The sequence below is a fragment of the Tyto alba genome, unplaced genomic scaffold, assembly GCF_018691265.1.
Source record: "Tyto alba isolate M040663 unplaced genomic scaffold, T.alba_DEE_v4.0 Super-Scaffold_42, whole genome shotgun sequence".
Taxonomy (NCBI): Eukaryota; Metazoa; Chordata; class Aves; order Strigiformes; family Tytonidae; genus Tyto; species Tyto alba.
This window is the reverse complement of record NW_024881318.1, coordinates 40,420,239-40,442,289: the sequence shown is the minus strand read 5'-3', so window position 1 is coordinate 40,442,289 and position 22,051 is coordinate 40,420,239. Positions and strand designations below refer to the sequence as shown.

At 39.8% G+C, this 22,051-nt stretch overlaps 1 protein-coding gene and 1 non-coding gene across 3 annotated transcripts; both read left to right on the top strand.

Moving 5' to 3' along the window:
* Window positions 1–501: 501 nt before the first annotated feature.
* HAUS6 (HAUS augmin like complex subunit 6) lies at window positions 502–20,913 on the top strand. Of its 2 annotated transcripts, none has more exons than XM_033003847.2 (17): window positions 502–767; window positions 1,280–1,375; window positions 2,116–2,188; window positions 3,157–3,289; window positions 3,858–4,005; window positions 9,211–9,276; window positions 9,400–9,451; window positions 9,652–9,834; window positions 10,458–10,639; window positions 11,250–11,424; window positions 11,966–12,062; window positions 13,838–13,928; window positions 15,288–15,351; window positions 15,959–16,141; window positions 17,012–17,147; window positions 17,538–18,653; window positions 20,517–20,913. In XM_033003847.2, exons 1-17 carry the CDS (start codon window positions 673–675, stop codon window positions 20,576–20,578), a joined length of 2,952 nt encoding a protein of 983 aa, XP_032859738.1. In that variant the 5' UTR covers window positions 502–672; the 3' UTR covers window positions 20,579–20,913. The 2 variants fall into 2 exon arrangements, with proteins under 2 accessions (XP_032859738.1, XP_032859737.1); XM_033003846.2 differs by having other exon boundaries at window positions 2,110–2,188.
* Window positions 15,060–15,189, top strand: LOC116964360. The gene has a single exon (XR_004408724.1).
* Window positions 20,914–22,051: the final 1,138 nt, after the last annotated feature.

Here is a 22,051-nt window from a genome sequence, read left to right as displayed (position 1 = left end):
ACTTGCTAAGGAATGTCGGGTCCTCATTTGCATGTGCACAGTGACTTCTGCAGGGATTGGGGTGGATGGGAACCAAACCGGAGGCAGGCCGGAGCCGTCGCACAGAGCTCCCGCCCCGCTGCAGCCCCGGGAGCGTTACTCGGCCGCCGGTACAGCTGGGAGGCTGGCACCGTCGCTCCCCTGTCACGTAACGGTTGGTGGTTGTGAAAACTCGGAAGTCTAGCCGCCGAAGTGCCTTGGAACAAAGGTTTGAACCGCACAGCCGGCTGCCAGTCCGAGCTTTACCTGGTTGTCATGTTAAGAGTTTCTAATCGCAGCCCAAGATCATGGAAAGCGGCCCGCTGGAGGCGGGCTACACCAACCGCTCGGGTCACGCCGCTTGGGGCGGCTCCTGGACCCGGCCGCCGCGCCGCCCGGCCTACATCTCCCAGGGGGTCGCGGCGGCGCCCCTCCTCCGCCTCGCTCTCGGCTCTCGCGCGTTCGCTTCCGGTCCGCGGGGGCCGGTCGGAGGTCTCGCGGTGCTCGAGCTGCGCGTGCGTGGGCCCGCGCGCGGGAGATTGTGGCGGGCGAGAGGAGGTGGCTCGGGCCATTTTTGCGCGGCCGATTCGCCTGCAGTTAGGCGGCCGTTTCTCCTCTGCCTGGCCTTGGCGGCTCTGGGAGCTGCTTGGTGCCATGGCCGCCAAGAGGGAGGGCAAACGTCTTTGGCTTTCCCTGCTGGCCCTGGGCTTCGACCCGAAGGCTGACGGCATGGGCGTGACGCTGGGACCGTAAGTGCGAGGGAGAGCCGGGGAGAGAGGAGAAGATGTGTGTGGGGTGGGCCTTTTACGTGTCCATGGGGGTGTTATAGTCTAGTCCCGCCATGGCTGCCGAGGGTCCTGGTGGCCGTGGCGGTTCGTAACACAGAGGAAGTGCCTGAATTGCCATAGTAGTGATCTGTGCTATATATGTCTGAAGAAATGAAACCCAGAAATAGTTGTAAGGCTTGGTCTCCGTTGGATGCATCCTGCACAGTCCTATAGAGGGAAGTGAGTTGATAGGCTTCGTACTGCTTGGTTTGAAAGCTTCTTTGTAAGAAAACGCTTTCATCGAAATTCTTTCAACTTTGCTAAATAGTCTGGGGGATGTATATTTTTGGCTGTGTAGGAAATAAGGCATTCAATGTGTATCTTGTAACGCTTTATATTAAAGTAGTGTTTTGTAATCTTAAGCGGCCAGTAAAAACGCAGTGTTAATTCTGCATCCTAACTACTTCTCACGTAGCTCTTTATTTGTGTATTAGGAAGATGTTTGTAATCCCCAACAACGGTGCATTTTGTGTCATTTCCCTCTTCTTGTTTCGTAAGCTGGATAAGTCCCGTGCAGAAAAACTGTTTGCGTAAGTATTTGGCTTGTGAGGTTAATGCTATGCACATAATCAAGAATATAGTTTATGCAGTTTCTGAGGGGGGGGGGGGTGCGGGAAAAGTGGACTGTTGAGGAAAGCTGGGGAAGAAGAACATACAGTCAGAGAATTTGTTTCCTTTTGATCACAACTGTAATGTATCAGAAACCTTGCCTTAATCAAAGTTGTTTCTGGTAGTATGTATAACTTGGTGAGCTTGGTAAAAACTTTAATAGCTGCCAAGTAGTCTACCTTTCCCATTTGTTTCCCAGACCAAACAACGAATAACATTTCCCAGTTATGAATTACTGCCAAGATCTTCAACATGGCAAGAACCCCATCTTCCTTAGTGTTTTTCCTTGTATAGCTGAGCTGTTTTAGTTTACACATTAAAGAAATGGCTGGAAGAAGAAAAGTAATATGAAAATTGTCAGCATTCTGTCCTGTTTTTTTTTTTTTTTTTTTCTAGGTTAAAAAGAGCTGCAGACAAATCTCTCTCAAATAGTCTGTAATTAACTTATTATGGCAAGGAAGCCTTGTAATGTAAACAGTGGTCTAGGCTATATCCCCTCATTTTCTGGCTCCTCCAGGCAGCATCACTAAGAAATCTTTTTTAGTCTCATTCTTATAAGAGATAATTAGGTAACAATATTTGAACATGTTTTGAAATGGCTTTTCTTTTTTTTTTTTTTTTCCCTTCTCTTTCCCCATCCTTTTTACATGCAAAGAAACAGTCCCTATCCAGTAGGAATAAACATGGATCTTGCCTTTAGGAAGAAGTGCTGTATATGGCTAAAAGATATTGAAGTGAGTATTATGAAGAGTGGAAATTGATGCTCTACTGGTTTCTGTGACCCAGTTCTTTTTTTGAGAGCATATATAGTGCTTTTAAAAAGGAGTTCTAAATAAGGTTGGTTTAACAAATAATTCAGTTTTACTTTGTGTCTTATTTCACATACTTTATCTTAAGACTGGGGGTAAAATTGTGGCATGATGGAATTTAGATGACAGACACTTAATCCTGGGTCTTAAAACTGCCGTGGCTTGGTTTTGGATAATGGGATTTGATTAAACAGAAGTCTAGAGGGTTCCTCAGCAATGGATGAGAATAATTTTCAACCTGAGAGGTGCTTGCTTAAGTTGCCTGGTAAGGTGTTTGTTATTGTGAAAATGGTTTCAGATGTTTGAAAACCTTTTTGACATTACTCTTTCCTTGTATATGGGAAAAGGGACTAAAGTTTAAGGAGAGCTTTCTAAAGGAAAAGAGACAAATCAAAATTGATTGCCTCAGGTATCATTGGTTATTATGTTATCTTTGCATGCTACCTTTATTTTAATGTTAGGTCTAGAAATCAGGTCTTTATGTATTGGAACACTTTTATTTTTTTAGTAATAATGGACAGGGTGAAAGCCAACAATGCAGTATCTTTGAGTAAGATAAAAGCAGAACAAACTACACTGATTAATGTGAAAAAAAACCCTTTAGTATTTTTTCAAAGGTAGGAATTGCCGTCTTTACTTGCAGCTGGTAAAGTTTTCTAACATTTACCCAGCACTGATTTTAGTCTTTGCATTGAAACTGTCTTTCATGTGCAGAACTAGGAATAGTGGGAAGAACAGCATAGACATCAACTGTGGTGGCAAATTACTTTAGCTTTGCATCAGGCTTGCTAGCAAGTAGGCTGCAGTGTTTTGGTACTCGGCTAAATGTTTGACTTGTTTAGGCTTTATTTCTTAGATCAGTTTTGTGTTTAAAACCAATTTTACTTTTCTAGAGCAAAGGACAACACAGTTTTCCTCACATTAGACCTTCTTCATTTATTTCTCCTGGTGGTCCTAAATTTATTCACCTATTGTATTTATTTGCAAGACATGTAGTGATTGAAGACATGAAAATTAACTCCATAGGTAAGCTGTAATGGAAGAATAAAAATGTTTAATTTGTCGTGTTTAACAATGAATCTGTCAAGTCTGTGATATATGCCAAGAGTTTTAAGTAGTTCTGAGTTGGCTGCTCAGTTAAAAATCTTTCAGAGTTCTGTGCACTTTCATAGAGCCACTACTGATAGAACAGTGCAGATTGTTTTGCTTTCTATTGTTTTATGGGTCTTGCTCCAACGTTCATCTGTAATGCTGTACACCATTACCCATACAAACAATGGCTTGGTCCAGAAGTATTGAACTACTATAACAAAGTCTTTCTCACAACTTGAGGAATTCTGAAGGCTCAAAGCTGTCTGTTCTAGGCATCTTGTATTGTATTGGTGACCTAAAGAATAGGGAAAGGGAGTGAGGGAATGAAGATGTATACAACTGAAAAAAACTGGGTAAAAAGACAGTACACCACATATTCGATTTCAGTCCAGGTAAAATGAGCATCTTAATTTGTGATTCTTTCAATTCAAACTAGGTAGATGAGGAAGTTTTTTATTTGCTAAAAGTGAACAATGTCATCCAAATGTTAATTTTCATTTAGGTCCTGATATACCTTTTGCTGAAGCTGTAAAGTTGAGACCTAAGGATGTGTACATGGCAAATGCAAGATGTAAAGTCGCATACAATAAACTTCTGCAAATTCTTAGACTGCAAGATTTTATTATTCAAGAATATCGGAAAAAATCACGGTAAGTAATGCATTTAAAGGAGTGGTGTCTTGTTATAAAAGCTGACTTTTGTGTTTTTTTTTTTTTTTTTGAAAAGGATTTGAGGAGGCTGCATCTGCTTTACATCATAAGTTCTGTTGAGCTTCTCCCCATTTTTTTTTTCCTTCTTTAATTGACAGTATGTAAGGTTGTTGTGGTTTAACCCCAGTCAGCAGCCAAGCACCATGAAGCTGCTCACTCACTCTTCCTTCCCCCTCTCCCAGTGGGATGAGGGGAGGAGAATCGGGGAAAAAAAATAAAATTCATGGGTTGAGCTAAGAATGGTTTGATAAATAAAAGAAAATAAAATAGTTACAGTAATAGAATATAGTAATAATTGTGATGAGAAGGAATATAATAAAAAGAGATAAATAATCCGTAAGAAAAGTGATGCACACTGCAGTTGCTTACACCCACTGACTGATGCCCCAGCAGTGATCTGTTCCCTCAGCCAACTCCCAACAGTTTATATAGTGAGCATGATGTTCTATGGTATGGAATATCAGTGTGGCTTCTTCAGGTCAGCTGTCCTGGCCATGCTCCTTCCTAGCATCTTGTGCACCCTCAGCTTTCTTGCTGGTGGGATGGTGTGAGAAGCAGAAAAAGACTTGACTCTCTGTGAGCACTGCTCAGCAATAATGAAAACATTCCTGTGTTATCAACGCTGCTCTCACACTAAATCCATAATGCAGCACAGTACCAGCTGCTATGAAGAAAATTAACTCTATTCCAGTGGCAACCAGCACAAGGGTCTTGTATGAAACATAGTAGTCTAAAGAAATAATTCTTTCAGTTAGGAGATACTGGAAGATACGGTTACTTGGGCATTAAAAATAATCAGGGAATTCTGCATGTATAGCACTGTGATTTCTTAACATTTGAAGGTTCATGTCTTGGAATAACTGTCTCAGAATGCTTAGTCACTGTGGGACACAATTTATTTACATAATTCTTAATTACTTCACCAAAATTATGTTACTTTTTATTCTTGTGTATAGAGAATGTTGCTGGTTTGAGAAACAAGAATAACTGGAACTTTCTATGCAGACACAGAGTTACATATCAGTGGAATTCACAGAATTTGAATGGGATAGTTTACGTGGCTGGGCCACTTGCCATGGACAGTTGCAAGCTGTTCAGTAAGTGTCAGAAAAGCAGGGCGAGTTCCATGATACGTAAAAGAGCAGTTTTGCTGCATGTAGATTAGGTCCATATAAGAGGACTAGTCTGTTTTATGCCTTTGGATCAAGATTGGAGGGTTTAGCATCAAGGGAGAAAGACCTCCTGGTGGGTGTCTGCTATACACCTCTTCCTCTATACAAGGGAAGGAATATGAAGCCTTCTTCAGATGAATCAATCACACCTCAGACCTGCAGGCCTTGATTCTTATAGAGGTCTTCAGCTTACCCTGGTATTTGCTAGAAAAAGCAGACGGTGCATTGGCAAGCTTGGAAACTGGAGTGCGTTCAGGATTACTTGTTAATGCAACCACTGATGTGTTGGTGCTCTTCTCAACTCACTGCTTACAAGTAAGAGAAGCTTTTCTGGAGATGTAACTGCCAACAGGAGCCTTGTGGTCACTACAGCCAAGACTGTAGAACTTAAGATCCTAAGAAATATGAGGAAGACAACTGGAAGAATAGTGACACTGGACTTAAAAGCGGCAATCTGCTTGCCTGGGGAACTGCTAGGAGGTATCTTGTGGAAAGCAGGAGGACTCAGGAGTGCTAGGATATTTCCAGAGATCCTCGCTGAAGCTCAAGTGTGTTCCATTCCCCTAAGTGGAAGAAGAAGCAGGCATAACTAGAAACAAACCTGGTTAAAACAGTGAGCTAGTGATAGAGTTCAGAAACTAAAGAAGCAGCATATGGAATACGGAAAAAGGGACTGACTCCCAGGCATAAATACAGAAATATTTCTCAGGTGTGCAGTTATGCAGTTATGAAGGCCAAAGTTCAGCTACAGCTCCAAGAGCCTGATAAGAGTCTGGAAAAAGGTTTCATAGATATGTTATTAGAAAGTGGAAGTACTTGAAGGATTTAGGTCTGCTTCTGAATGAAATGGTAAGTTAAGTTTTAAGTGTCACAGACTGAAATAGCCAGTGCCTCTGACTTCATGGGTAAGGTCAGTAGCCTAGTCTCTGTGCCAAGAAGTGATGAAAGAAGCAACAAACCACTGATAGTGGAAGAGGGTAAAGCAGAGGTTCATGTGTGCAAAATGGACATACACAAACCTTTGCTACCTGATGGAATGCATCCAGGAGTGCAGAGATACCTGGCATCATTTCAGAACTGCTCTGTCATCTTTTGGAAAGATTGAAAGCTAGCTAAAGGGGCGACCCTAAAGGGTGGTAATGCCTCAAAATGTTAACTGGTAGCTGAACACGAGTGGAATTCCTCTGGGGTTAAATACTGTGTCTTATACTATTCCTTGTCTTTGTAAGGGATATGGATGACTGGATTGAATGCAAACACACCGAACTTGCAGATGATGCCAAACTGTGAGGAAAGGTAGATATACTGGAATAAAGAGCCATTATACAGATCTTGCTGGGTTTGGATACTTGCCCAACAGTAATTTTGTGAGATTTAGCAAAGAGTGTGAAGTCCTGCACCTGAGATGGAATAATCCTAACAGCAGCACAGGCTTGTGGGTGGTTGGCTGGGAAGCACCACTGCTAAGAAGAACCAAAGGTGAGAGTAATGTTGAGCCACAAGCTGAGCACAAGTTAGCAGTGTGCCCTTGTAGACAAGACCAGTGGCCTCCTAGACTTTATGAAAAGGAGCACAGCCAGCAGATCAAGAGATGTGTTTCACTCTACCTGGCCACACCTGGAATGCTGTGTTTTGATCCCTTCAGTTGAGAGAGATGGAAAGATAGGATTGATTTTAGCAGAGGACCACAGTGATTAGAGAGTTGGAGAACTTGATACATGTAAAAGCTGTAGAGTTGGGTTTGTTTTAGCTTGAGGAAGATGAAGCTCAGAGGGTTTAATCATAATGTTCCAATATCGAAAAAGTTGTAGAGGAGATTAAGGTACTCTGCACAAGGATGTATGCTGACAGGACAAGAGGCAACAGGCCCAAGGTGCTTAAGGGAAAGCTCACACTGGATTAAAAAAAAAAAACCTCATGTGAGAACGATTAAACACTGGAATAGGTTGCCCAGAAAATCAGTGGAATCTCCCTTCCTTGCTGGAAACTTTAAAGACTTAACTTGGTAGGACCAGGAGTCACATGATTGAAGTAACATAATTTTAAAAAGTGAAATGGAGAGGACCTGCAGAACTACAGGACAGTAAGTCTCACCTCTCTGCCAGGTAAGATCATAGAGTGGATGCTCCTGGAAAATATATTAGGGCATGTGGAAAATGAGGAGGGGATTGCTGACAGCCAGCATGGCTTCAGTAAGGGCAAATTGTGCTTGATGAATTTGGTGGCCATCTACAGCGTTACAGCACTGGTGGATATGGGAAGAGCAACTGACGTCAGCTACCCGGACTTGTGCAACGCTTCCTATACTGTCTCATGTGACATCCTTGGCTCTAAATTGGAGTGCCATGGATTTGACAGGTGGATCACTTGGTGAATAAGGAACTGGCTGGATGGTTGCACTCAGAGTTGAGGTCAACAGCTCAATGTCCAGATGGAGAGCAGTGATGAGTGGTGTTCCTCGGGGGTTGGTGATAGAACCAGTGCTGTTTAATGTCTGTTGGTTTAAGATCTGTTGGCTTAACAGCTTTGCTGTTGAATATCTTTGTTGGAGAATGGGTTAAGAACAGCCCTGAGGAGAAGAACTTGGGAGTAGTAGTGGATGGAAAACTGATTGTGAACCAGCAATGTGCGCTTGCAGCCCAGAAAGCCAACCATATCTTGGGCTGCATCAAGAGAAGTGTGGCCAGCAAGTCAAGGGAGGTGATTCTCCCCCTCTCCTCTGCTCTTGTGAGACCCATCCTGGAGTACCATGTCCAGTTCTGGGACCCTCAGTATAAGAAAGACATAGGCCTCACGTGGGTCCAGAGGAGGGCCGCAAAGATGATCAGGCATCTGGAGCACTTCCCTGAAGAGGACAGGCTGAGAGAGTTGGGGTTGTTCAGCCTGGAGAAGAGAAGGCGCCGGGGAGACCTTATAGCAGCCTTCCAGTAACTAAAGAGGGCCTAAAGGAAAGATGCTGAGGGACTGTTTTATCAGGGAGTATAGTGGTAGGATGAGCAGTAGCAGTTTTAAACTGAGAGTGATTTTAGATTAGATATAAGGAAGAGATTCTTTCCTTTGAGGGTTGTGAGACACTGGAACAGGTTGCCCAGAGCAACTGTGGCTGCCCCCTCACTGGGAGTGTTCAGGGCCAGGTTGGATGGGGCTTTGAGCAACCTGATCTAATGGAAGGTGTCCCTGCCCATGACAGGAGAGTTTGGAACTAGATGATCTTTAAGATCCCTTCCAACCCAAACCATTCTGTATGAATCTGTGATACAAGGGTCTGCTTTCAGTGAAAGGCTCAACAATATAATTTCCAGAGGTCAAAGTCTCTTAAACTCTGATTTCTGCAATTCTGCGTTTCCTCTCACCCTGCTTTGGAAGTGTTAGTGCTCTTGCTTATGTTGTCAGTGGTACCCTTCAAAACCACAATTCTCTATAGTTTTTTCATTCTCAACAAGGCATCAGAGCTCCAAAGATCCTTTAGAATTCAGCATGAGTTAGACACCCAGTGTTCCTGAAAATCAGGCCACTGTTTTTACATGCTTAAAAATATTATACAAGTCCTTTGACAAAAGAACTTTCATGGTCCAGCTGCTTGTACTCCAGTATTATGGTCTCTGTTCTTTTGAAACTGAGAGATTTGGGTACTGTCCAGTTGCTGAATATATTTGGAGGTTTGTACTGATAATGTGCTTTTTTAGTAACTTCATTATTGGTCTTGGGTCTAGTAAAAGCTATTCCATTGCAATAGACTAAGTGGCGGCTTAATTAATTTACAAATAGCTTAGTGGCTTTCCTGGTTGTCTTTCTGTACAAAGCTATGGTTAGGAAGTCAAGGGCAAGTTTTTTTTCACATTGTTCCAAAAGTGCCTCAGTATTGCAGATTTGGAAAGAGCGTAATTGGTTAGTGATAGTTAGGAATTCTGAGAATAGCAGAGTAGAAACCTAGATTTTTAAAAAATCTGGTAATTGTTTACCTTTTTCCTAGGATTTTAATTAGAGAAATAAAACTGATAAAGTTTGAATATACAGTCTTGAAGATACGGTCTTGCAGGTAAGTTGTTTTCTTTGTGACTAAGTTAGCATATATAAAATTGATTTCTTACTCAATTTTATGAAATATGAACTGTAATCTCATTGTAGTGTACTTGAACTTTTGTTTTGCATCTGCATATAGGATGAAACAAAGAGACCAAAACAAAAATAACAAAACTGAGAGAATTCAAAAGGTGAGCATTTTTTTTTTCTGCTGTGGCAGCGTACTGTATTCTTACATTCCTGCAACATTTACTCTCGGACAATATTTCCACTCATCTGCCTGTGATTAGGCTAGCTCCTTCATCTGCCTTTGTGCTCTTTTGATACTTTGTCATTATAGGTATTAGGCAAACATTTTAACTTAGAATTTTTGTCCTTCTTGCCTACTAAGGTCCGCAGCATGTGGACACTTATAATGGAAATGCTTACATCTCTGGAAAAGGAAAAGGAAGTTGTGGATTCTGTACTTGCTGAACTTGAAAGTTATGTTCATCGATGCATTTTAGATGGAACTGATGTTGCTTTCAGTGTTCCACAGCCATTGGTTCGCAGACTTGAAAATGACATACATGAAGTAAGTAGTTTTTGTATTTCCTGCTAAACTGTTTTTTTTCTAGTCCCCAGGGCTGTAACTAGATACCTTTGAAAAAAAACCCAAACGTCACAGATGACAAGAGATGATTACTCAGGGATGGAGAAAATATGTCTGATTTATATGTAACAGTTTGTTATGATTATGCTACTGGTTTGTATTTGTTATGTTTCAACCATTAACTTTTAAAATTCAATAATTGCATTGGTAATTCTGCCTGATTAATAATTGATTTTTTTTGTAGTTTAGACATGAAAACTAGGTTGACCGGTTTAATTGTTGCTTTAGCTAATGAGCTTTTGTTTCTAATGTGTAGTATATGGTGCTGTTTAAGCCTGTCACATCTGTTGAGGCAGTGGTTAAACAGGATGCCTCAGATGACGTTTTCTTAGTTCATATAGCTTTATAGTCAGTCTACTTTCAAACAGCTGACTCTAGAAAACAAACCTGAGGCTTAAATCTAGAGCTTCTTTTTGAAAAAATGAGTCAAAAACTGAATCAGAATATAAAGTGGAACTTTGTATCCCTGCTTTGATTACAGAAGACATAACTTTGATATTGATGTTGTTCTCTTTTTTTTTTTTTCTTGCTTGCTATACTTCAAGATTTGTTCAGGAAATATATATGAAGGTGAAAAACTGAATTTCTTAACAGTCATTCAGTTATTAAATGAAGCCCTGAGGACACTGAGAGATGAACGGTGTCAACCTGAATTAAAACAAATGCAGGTCATTGAGAAGAAGGTGATGGTCTGCAATAAATTACTGCAGCGTTTGGTAGCAAATAGGTAATTATCTGGAAATTTTTTCTGGTTCTTTGTTCTACAGTGTAAGGCTCATGTCTTCCTACCTTGGAGTCCTGTCTAAAATAGTAATATTTTTAGTAAGAACATGTTTGTTCAGTATTTTTCCTTTGCCTCTGGGAAATTCACATATGTCTTAATGATTTGTGTAACTTTTAATGGAGTTTCTTCTCTAGATAACTTCAGCTTTTTGTTTTTGCTTAATTGACATTTTAGGCTTTTTTTTTTTTCCCTGGGCACCTCATTTGCTAGATGATCTGATTTTTATTTTTTTTTCTCGTTTATCTGTTCTGTGATTTTAAAATGTTATCTTAAACTGTCTTAGGGAAAGATAAAGTGTGTATCTCATTGTGTGTATGTATTTTAGTATAGTTCTTCCAAGTCTGCTCTAAGAAACATGAAGACTACCTAGCAGCTGCTTTTTAGGTTGTGAAATTCAGTTCGTTCTCAGTGCATGCACAAGTGCATGAGTGAGTTGATACATGTCAAAGATTTGGAGGCTAAGGGGAACGCATAATACTCTCTGTTTTTATGCAGAATTGTTATCTCCACCAACAGATGCGTTATGTTCATTTTCCATGCTCTTATGTTACAGACTAAAAATAGAGCAACAGCATCGTGTGTCAAGTGCATCTATTTCTAGAAAACAGGAAGACTGGGAAGTGAAGTGGAAAAGCTTTCTTGGTCTGTGTCCTTTTAATTTAATCTTGCATCAGTATCCAGTAAATAGGGTTCAATTTACCTGGTTCTGGGGAAGAGAAAATGTAAAGGTAAGAGAGGATGTACATCCAACCTGGTGCGTTCTATTGTAACACTTAAGCTTTAAATGTAAGGTTAGGGAATCACATAGTACAATATATCAGTAATTGCTTTTTGTAGTCTTTCTTAAAGAAGATAGATTTCACTTATTGGCAGCTAGTGTCTTCATTTGAGATGGGGTATGGAACGGTCTTGTCAAGACAGTATGTCAGCATAAGCGTGACCTGATTGATTTTGGTTTTATCCATATCCATCCCCCTGTGGAAATTTGGCTTTTATCTACTATCAGCCTGAACATCTGCTGAGTTATGGTTTTCCTTTTTAAGGTGATCTGCTAGATGAATGAACAATAATTTCCATTCTTAAGTTTACATTGATACAGGGATCTGAGATTATACTCTTGTCTAGCTACCCAGTAGAGAAAGGACAAGTTTCATGTTGAGTCTAACAGCTGGTTTGCAGAAAAGCTGTTTTAAATAATTGTTTGTTAATTGCTGATGATATGCAGATTTCTTTCAGCCTGCTTGTGCAACTTTCTTTTTCTTTTGAAAGGAACCGCATTGGTCAAAAGCTTTGCCACCCCTTTCTTTTAATCTTGAAGAAAGAGATGAGGATATTGTCCCTTGTCAACATGTAGCATCAGTTTCAGGTGTGTGAACAGGAGAAGCTTCTTTCCCTTCTCACTACCCAACACAATTTAAAAAATATACTTAGGGTCAAGAAGACTCCCTGCTTGTGTTTGCAAGTATCTTTAGTAGTCTCTGATAATCTGGTTTTGAATGACACCTTGCCACAGTTGCCTTACGTTTTTCAAACTTGTTTTATCTCAGAGATTCTCTGAAGTTTTTGATATTGCAAAAAAACAATGCTGGACCTCTTTGGTATTTTGTTGTTCTTGCACAAAGGGTGTTGAGACAGATTTCTATATGCAAAGTAGTTTAATTCGTGGGTTCTAGAGAATACATTCACTCTAACAGTTGCTTCGGTTTGGAGGAGTAATACCAAAGAAAGATAGAAGATAAAACTTTTCCCATTAGCCAGCTGGCAAAAGAAATTGAAGGTGTCCTCTCAGGTCAGCATCTTTCCCTAGTGCATTCTGAAATACTTATTCCACAGTAAGTGTGCCATTTGATCAGGACTTTGCTTGATCTCTGTGTTGGTTGTTTTCAGTCATTAAGTTAACAGTGCTGATCAGAGCTCACTTTGATCAGACATGGATGTTGCACATGCTAATTGACAACTGAGCTGATTGTGTTTTACTGGGCAGTGCTTGTTGACAAAGTGTTAGAAGCTATGAAAGTGGAAAGGGAAGGCAAAGACAACTTGAGTCGTATGTCATTTGCAGTCCTGTTTAGGAAAAATTTAAAGGTGCGAAGTAATAGGAGAAGATCCTTTTGCTTACAAAGGTGAAAGCATGCTCTAGTAGTCTGAGGATATGTAGTTATCAAGCTAGAAGCTGCAAAGGAGAGGCTGCAGAACTGCAAATGGAAGGTCATTTGCCTTAAAAATTTCAGAGATTAAAGCACTGTGCAGTAATGCTGTGAGCTTCTAGTAATACCAGAAAGCTTGAGACAAACTGGTGTCTGGCATTCTCTCTACTCTGTGGTTAAGATGCTTGACCTGAGAACTCTAGACACTAAAAAATCTAATGTTCTGCCTGTTAACATGTCAATCTTTAATAAATAAATAAAAAGTTAACCTCACCTAACTTCTTGAAGTCAGCTTGAATTTTGGAGGTGATATTGAGGTGAATACTAAAGGAAATGCCATTTATTTTTGCAGAAGCTGAAATTTAGGGTTAGTAGAGAACTACTGAGATTAAATTTTAGCTATTTATCCAAATAATGTGCCAAAATTGGTATTTATTGTTCTAGAGAGTCCTGAGCTGAGATACATGTACCTCTGATAATGTGCAAAACATTTCCTTATGCTTTGCTTTGCTTGGACTCAGGTGGTATTGATCAGAAAGATGAATATGTCCACAGAGATATTTATTGATAAATGCAGGTGAAGATGGTGAGGAAAACATGGGTGGAATTTTGCTTTGTGGAATTGTTGTGCCACACGATTGATATGTACATGGAGAGGACGGGATAATGAGGACATGTGGCTGGATTGTAGTTTGTAGAAGGGTCGAATGTGTGATTGATATGTGCAGAGCAACAGATAGAATCGTGCCTGAAACGTGTTCAGGAGCAACATAACTAGGTGCTGGCTGCTAGTGGCATCTGTGGCTGAAGGTGGTACCTGAGCAAAAGGGTTGATTCCACTGTCCTGCTTATGTATTAATTTATTTTTCTTGAAGTGTTTATAAAATACATCCTATGAATAGTCTACAGAAGTGGCCTGAGCCATTTGTGTCACCTGGGAAACTTGAGCAAAAAAAATGGAAGCAAAAATAAAATTCTTGACTTGCTTTTCTAGATGTTTGTGACACTATTCATGAGGTATGTTACGGGAAGAGTAATGAGGCATTGGAAACGGTGATAGATAAGTCAACACTACCACCAAGAGGGTAAGAAGTTAATGAGAAATTGATTAAAAAAGCAGTGGCAAAAGTAGAAATTTACTTGTTGACGTTGAATATATTGCATCTCTTGGATCCTTAGTGGAATATTTCAGTAGCCCATTCCTTACATGTCAAATACACCTGATTTAGCAAGATAGTCCTAAAATAACTTGCTTTCTCCAGCTGGTGACTGATTGATCAACTGGTTGCTGCTGAACAGGATGTGCAGCAGCCAAGTTGCAATGTTTTTATCTCACTTTTTAACTGTATTCCTTCAAACTTCAGGAGGTGAGTGAAGAAAACAGAGAATTCTTAGGTTGATTTGGTGTAGGCACAAATGTTCAGTATAGCCTGAGAGTAAAAGAACAGACATTAACAGGATCCCTTCTTTTTTGTTTAAAAAAACCTAGCTAAAACTGAACCAAAACAAAAAACCCTGACTCCCAAGTAGAATTACCGTGGTAACCCTTCTCAACAACACTTTTCTCATGAACCTTCTAAAATCAGTTTGTTCTGTAACTTCTCTCACTACAGTTCCAGGAAGTGATAGAGCACAATGGTATTCTAACGTTTTGGCCTGTTTGTCATTTACTCAGTCCAGGAAGGTTTCATGAATAACACTGTATTTCATAATGGGACTCCTACAGATACTTGAGAGTTGCCTACTAGGAGAGAAGTGGTGTTAGCAAAGGAAGGCTGTCCTATATTTAGACATAAGTAGATGTCTGCATGTGAGTCTCAAAGATTGTCCGAGTAGTTAACAATTAAAGCAACTTCATACAGCATGGATTTTTGTCTGCTTCTGATTCTGAAGACAGGTAACAGCAAATACTAACATTTTAAGGTTCATTCTTCCTAACAAGTGAGAATGGTACTTCAAATTTTAGAGAGCTATGTAATTAGCACTACCCTCATCAGAAGTGAAAAGACTGAAGTTTTTGGTAGCCAGGTGATTGTTAAATATCAATAAATACATACAGGAACAGACCTGTGGATACCAGAGGCGATTCAGAGGAAGAGTATGTAGAGAAGTTATCTGTGATTGCGGAATACAGAAGACTTGTTTACGAAAATATCACAAAATCCCTTCTTTTTCTCTTTGGTAATCAAGGGAAAAGTTTCACAATTTATTGATTTTGGGAGACTGATACACAACTAGGGCTAAGTCTGCTCTAATTGTCACATGTTCTCCCTATAGTAGAATTGCCTTCTGATGACTGGGATGAATTGAGAGAAATCATAACGGACAGATACGGGGCATACAATATGTAATGGCCTTCTACTGAGATTTGTTTGCCATTTGTTTAATTTGTGTCTCAATTTATTTATTTATTTATTTAACCCCTCTTTTCCCCCTTTCCCAAGGATCTCTTTAGTGCCTTTGGAGTTGTCAAAATCCTCAGAAAACAGAGATGTGTTAATTGAAAAGGTGATTCTTCAGTAATTTCCTACCTGTCAATTAAGTTAAACGTAGGATGTTTGCTTTTTACATTAATTGAAGCTTAGACATAGTATTTCGGGGGGAGGGTTGCGGGTTGTTTTTTTTTTGGTTTTGTTTTGTTGTTTCTAAGTAGTATTTTTACAGATCTGAGTCAGTCCTGTAAAACTATAAAAACTGTCAGGGACTTCTTTAAGCTTTAAGAAAGGACAGAATTAGGTGCTCTTGCACCTGACTTCCAGTACAGCATATGGGTGTGACTGATTGCCTGCTTGCTGAAACAGTCTTTTTGTGAACAGTGGTCAGACTTTGATGTTTATTTAAGTTGTGCGTGAACAGTTGTTCATTGCACAATTGTTCACTATAGTGTGTTCAAGGTAGTTGCAGATGAATCATCTGTGTTCTATGCAACACTTTATCCTAGCCACTACTTACGTCCTACTTTAAATATGATTGTAAAATAGAATTTAAGACTGAAATATTTGTATTGACTAAACACAAAGACCATTGCTGTTCAGAATTTGTCCAGCAGTTTCTTCATGCTAATTTTCTGACCCTTGAGTTTAAAACTTCTAATAATTCATGTGTATTCCTCTAGAACTTGCATATTGAAACTTGCAAGGGGAAAAAAAAGCCTGTGCCTCCAGAGATCTTAAAAAATGGAAAGAATGAGTCTGTCATTTCAGAAATGGAGAATGCAGGTGATCATATTGTCCAGACACAGTCTGCTGTCAAAAAAGAAGACCCTCTTAAGAAAGCCAGAGATGAACTGGCAGAAGAGGTTAGGAAGTGTTATTTTTAAATTTTTTGTTCGTTTGTTTTTAAATAAATGGTCATTAAATTCAGAAAACAAATTACTAATTGTATCATAAAATGCCTCTTGTAATCTGCATACATCAAAAGTTATTTTTTTCTGCTAGATAGTAATAAGTGTCACTAGGTTTTAGGGGTGACTGCCTAATTAAGTACACCCTGAATGCCCCGACCTTGTGCAGTTATCATACTTGTAAATCATGGTGAAGTGAATAGCACTCAGTAGAAACATGGTGTCATTTTTATCACCACTCATCCATTAATCTATGAACCACTGCATATATTAAGAATTCAACAGTCATTTTTGTTTCTGAGATTTTGCAGGTTAAATATTTAACAGGGAAATTTTGGTATTTCCTCTTTTAGGTATTTTATTTAAGATTTATCTGAGGAATTTCTTCACATGAGTTGGTGTAAAATGTGCCACATTTTGATTTGCAAGGTGAATTGCGTCTTTCACTGAAACAGAACAGTTATTTTTCATCTGCTAAAATGTTTTACTTATATAAATATAGCTCTAGTCTTTATGCTTATGCAGTTCTTGACTAGTGTCTTAAGTATATTTTATCTGAGTATATTTTCTTATTTTAAAGATGGACTCATACATGATGAGAGAACTTAGAACTGAATTCTGATTTCAGTCCTCTATCTTCATTTTGTGTTTGTAGGACACTGTGGTCATTGTGAGCCTAAATAGTAAATGACAGAAGAAGAGTCAGGAGATTCCAGATTCTTCAGATCATTTGGAAAATGCGATCTATTTAGAACCATAACTGACAGAAATAAAAAGGTTATAATTTTGCTTTCTCAATGTTTGCCCTTCTCTGACATCCCACAGGTTGCAAGAGCTGTGATATCTGGGTCTCCTCAGACTGGTGAAGGAAAAGGAATGGCATTAGAAGATCTCATTAGGGCACTGGCTTTTAACCCATTTATAACAAGGAATCAGATTCCTCGGACTCCAGAAAAGCTGTGTAAGTCTGAAACTGTTTTTATAATACTCATTGATTAGAAATGTGATTATTTTGTTGACATTGTATACATCACACAAGAAAAAAAAGATAATTATTTCAGTGAAACTGCAAGTTATTCTAATGGCTCACTCTGTAACAACATAATAGGCTTAATAAGATGTAGGCCTAATAAAATGTGAATACTGTGAATTTGATTTAACACAGATTTTTTTTTTTTTTTTTCCTGTGTAGAGTCCCCTTTGTGTTGAGGAAGAAAACTAAGCATAAGCAATATAAAGCAGCTATATGTATTCCTTCTTGGATTGCTTAGCTTACCGAAGGGACAGTAGAAAACCAGATTTACTGAGTGTATGAAAATACTAAAATTTTACCTTGGTTTGTTCCATTTAGTTACTGATGTTAGAAGCTCATGGAGAAAAACTATTCAAACTGAGGGCTCATCAGACATGGAGCCGATACCAGCTGAAGTAACGATAGAAGAAGATGCAATGGATGCTACACTTACCATGGAGGAGGAATCCGACTCTACACTCATGTGCTCTACCTCTGATTCTGATTCAGAGAACCAGACTCTTCTGTATGTAAAGAGCAGCACGAATACTCCAGCTATCTGTTCAGAAAACAACAGCAGAACAAATGTTCTACCTTCAGACCACTTTCAGGCTTCCTTAGTGAATGAGATGCAGCACTGGAATGTTAGAAGCCCATCGAGAAAAACTATTCAAACTGAGGGCTCATCAGACATGGAGCCAATACCAGCTGAAGTAACGATAGAAGAAGATGCAATGGATGCTACACTTAACATGCAGGAGGCATCCGACTCTACACTCATGTGCTCTACCTCTGATTCAGAGAACCAGACTCTTCTGTATGTAAAGAGCAGCATGAATACTCCAGGTATCTGTTCAGAAAACAACAGCAGAACAAATGTTCTGCCTTCAGACCACTTTCAGGCTTCCTTAGTGAATGAGATACAGCAGCAGAATGTATCTCTATTGTTCAGTTCTGTCAGTTGTGAAGGCAGCCACTTGGGTATATTGGATGAGACATTTCCAGAAGAGTTTGATAGCTTTGATTCCAGTGATTATTCATGGTCAGAGCCTGATTTTGATGTAATAGACAGCACATACATAGCAGGTGATCCAGATAATGAGGGGGATATTCAAAAATCAAAGCTAGATCTACAGTCCCCGTTCAACACAAATAAAGTGCTGAAAAATACCACATCTAGAAGTGAAGAGAAGCTGCATCAAACATATAATGGAGGTGAATCTTTAAGTTGTAAATCAGACCTCAATCTTGCACTAGAAAAAAGAGAAAGAGATGAATTTTGCAATCCTGTAGAACTCTTCTCCTCAGATAAAGAATTTACCTTAATGCCATCACCAGAATCTCCTAATGAAAGAAAATATTCCTTGTCATCTTTACTGGTATCCTGTCAGCAACTGGAGGAAATATACACAATGGTACACAATATCCCAGTAGAGTTAGTACATAAATTGAAGGGTAAGTGTCATGTACTTTAGCAGCAAGATTTTGTTCATTCTACCATGAATAACCTACTCTGAATAACTGAACTGTGCTGTGGAAGATTAGCGAGACTATTATTTGTATGCTTATTCCTTGTGGAAGATGAAATGTAAAAGCAAAGGAAACACGCTTCCTTTAGTTGTATCAACATCTTGCAAGTAGGAGGAAAAGCGTTCATCTGACTTTGAGGTAAACGGAAGCTTTTTAAAAAAAAAAAAAAGCCTCAAGTTGCATTGGCAATGGAGTAATCTGAAGTTAGATTAGTTAAATTCTGGGAATTCACAAAGTTGGTTTGAAATAGTGTTTACGCTAAAAAAATTTGGCTATTTAAAAATGTGTTTTAGGTAGTTGAAAACTTTGTGAGTTCAGTCATATGTTCATATTCTGTAATACGTTATTAATATACTTTTTATTGTTAAATATTCTGTATTCCAGCCTGCCTGCCCGCCTCGCCCCATTTCTGTCAGCTTTGTTTAACCAGTAATGCAGTGTTCATGTACCTGGGAGGTCAAATTTTTAAATGCCTTAATCAAAATTAAGCCAGCAATAGTTATACAGGAGACTCACCAAAAGAGATGTTTTTTAATGGAGTACTAGGAATTTATTGTAACAAGCTAGTCTCAGGAAGTAGTGAGGTTTATACACTGTGCAAAGGCTTGCTGCAATTTAACTGTTGTTTAAAAGCGCGGCTCTACTAATAGAACATGATTTTGCCTTATGTCGTGGTTTTAGCCCAGAGAGCAACTGAGACCACACAGCCGCTCACTCATCTCTTCCGTCTCAGGAATGGGAAGGAGAAAATAAAGCAAAAGGCTCCAGAATTGAGATAAGGACAGGGAGGGATGACTTGCCCATTGTGGTCATACAGACTTGTTAGGGGAAGAAAAAGAACATTAATTTAATTCAAACACTAAGAACAGCAACACTTAACAGACAGAGTAGGACAGAGAGAAGCATTGCCACATCTTAAAAAACACCTTTCCATCACCCCTCCCTTCTTCCTGGGCTCAGCTTTGCTCCCAATTTCTCTACCTCCTCCCCTGCATAGCTGCAGGGGATGGGGGGTTGTAGTCAGTTCTGCTACTCCTTCCTCCTTGAGGATGGGGAGGACTCCTCATGCTCTTCCTATTGTCTAATGTGGGGTCCCTCTCACAGGAGACAGCCCTACATGAACTTTTTCCTACATGCATCCTTCCCACAGGCTGCAGCGCTTCTCATGCTGTTTCAGTGTGGGTCCCTCCCATGCGTTGCAGTCCTCCCAGTGCCAGACTACAACAGCAGGGGGCTTCTTCCCACAGAGTCCTGGCCTTTGGGCACAGTCACTTGCTCTTATGTGGGGTCCTCCAGGGGTTGCAGGTGGGCATCTGTTCCACTGGTGACCTCCATGGGTGACGGGAGGACAGCCTGCCCTCTCACTGCAGGGAAGTCTGCTCCAATGTACCTTCCTCTCTTCCTCCTCCTCCTTTCTTCCACTGACCTCAGTGTTTGCAGAGGTGTCTCCCTCCCAACTCCTCCCAGTTTCCCCTTCTTAAATATGTTATCATAGAGGTGTGGCCACTGTCGCTAATTGGCTCAGCCTTGGACAGAGGTGGGTCTGACTTGGAGCCAGGAGAGCTTTGAGGAGCTTCTTACAGAACCCACCGGTGTAGCCCCCTTCCCTGCTACCAAAAACCCCTGCCACACACACAAACACAGCAGACCTTACTTGGAAGAGTTATCAAAGTTGGAAGTACTCTTTCATATATGCTTTTTTAAATATACACCAAACACTTTTGGAGCAGTATTTTTGTCAATTAATTGAATATTATAGCATACTAACTAATACTCTCTTACTTCCAGGTAAAGAGCAGTTGAATGAGAATCTGGGCACAAAGGAACCTTCATCAGGACAGAATTTGTAAAGCAGAAGCATTACTCCAATATTACAGTTATGGTTCACCTGAGCATGTAGCATCTTTTCCAAGAACTGTTTAGATGGAGAAGTTCCACTACTTTCTATTTTTTGAGGAGACTGTATTCCTGTCTCCTTGCTTAGGAGTATCAGTTGCCTGTTCTTGTTCTTCCAATTTCATGTCATCTATAGTAGCTTTCTGTGTACAGCCTATCTTTGATTTACAGAACTAGGAATTTAAGAGCTTTGTTTTTAAAAATAGCAGATGTTAAGCAGGTTGCATAATCCTAGAAAATGGAAAATGAAATCTCAAATGCGAAATAATAAAATCTTTAGTGTCTCTACCATGCTCATGATTTCCAACCTCCTTCCCTCCCCTGTCTCAAAAAAAACCTAAACCCAAACTCAAAGCAAAAACAAAGCACTGAAATTTTACTTGTTGATATATATTCACTGGATTATTCTCTCTTTTTGAGACTTCTGGTCAATATTGCCATCAGTTCTATCTGTTGATAATCTGCTCTGTTTATAAAAACTTTCACAGAAGTGCCTATTTTGTTAGGTATTTTACTGAATTGGTGTTTTACAATGAAGTTGTAAAATTTTATGACTTGTGGTTAATGTCATTGTATTTTCAAATAGTTGGTACACATTCGTGACCTTGTGATATAAGTAGTTGATAGTATAGTGTGTGGTGGGTGAGAAAGTAAAAGTTGAAGTTCCAGCAGATAAACTTACTGTAAAAGTACTGACTCCTAACCTGATGTTTTTAGAGAGTTTTGAAGCATTGCTACAAAAAATTTTCCTATTCTGGTTTATCCTTCTGCTCCTTTCTTTCAAAACAGTTGCAGATAGGTTTTAAGAAGAATCTGCATCTGTATTTGACGTTTTCCTTAAAAAGCAGAATTTGACAAGCTCTGTGAAAAGAGATTTAAGTGGCTGGTTGTGGAAGCTATAATATGGCTGCTAACATGTTAACAGCTAATAGCGAAGTGCTTCTTAATAGCCCGTATACGTATTGATCTAATCATGGTCAAACAGCTGTTGGAATAGTGAGAATTGGAATAGTCTGACTTGGGACAGGCCCAGTGTATTCTTGTAGACCAGGGCTCTAGAGCTTGATGCTGGTGACTTCACAAATGTTTCCCAGGTGACTGTAAGGGCTTTCATGACTTGGTCAGAAGAGGCTTGAAAGCTAGACTGCAGAGCTCTGGGTGGGATGGCACCAGAGGAACCTGGGCATGCTGCCCCAGGGAAGAACTGGTCAGCTGGGATGTGTAGTGCAGTTTGTACCAGTGTCGTGGGCTCTGTCCCTGCTTCTGGAGTTTGCTAGATCTCCTGACACAGTAGTCTCCAGGGACTGCTGCTGAAGAGTGGGGGTTTTTTGTTGTTGTTCTGGTTTGTTTTTTTGTTCTGCTAGAGAGCATCTGCTGGGAAGGACCTGAACCATAACTGTTTTTCTTGGCAAACATGTCTCCTATAT

Coding starts and splice junctions, on each gene's coding strand:
- HAUS6 (XM_033003846.2), top strand. CDS start 673: ATGGCCGCCAAGAGGGAGGGCAAACGTCTTTGGCTTTCCCTGCTGGCC. Junction 2,189..3,156: donor TATGGCTAAAAGATATTGAA/GTGAGTATTATG, acceptor TTACTTTTCTAG/AGCAAAGGACAACACAGTTT. Junction 13,929..15,287: donor TCAACACTACCACCAAGAGG/GTAAGAAGTTAA, acceptor CCCTTTCCCAAG/GATCTCTTTAGTGCCTTTGG.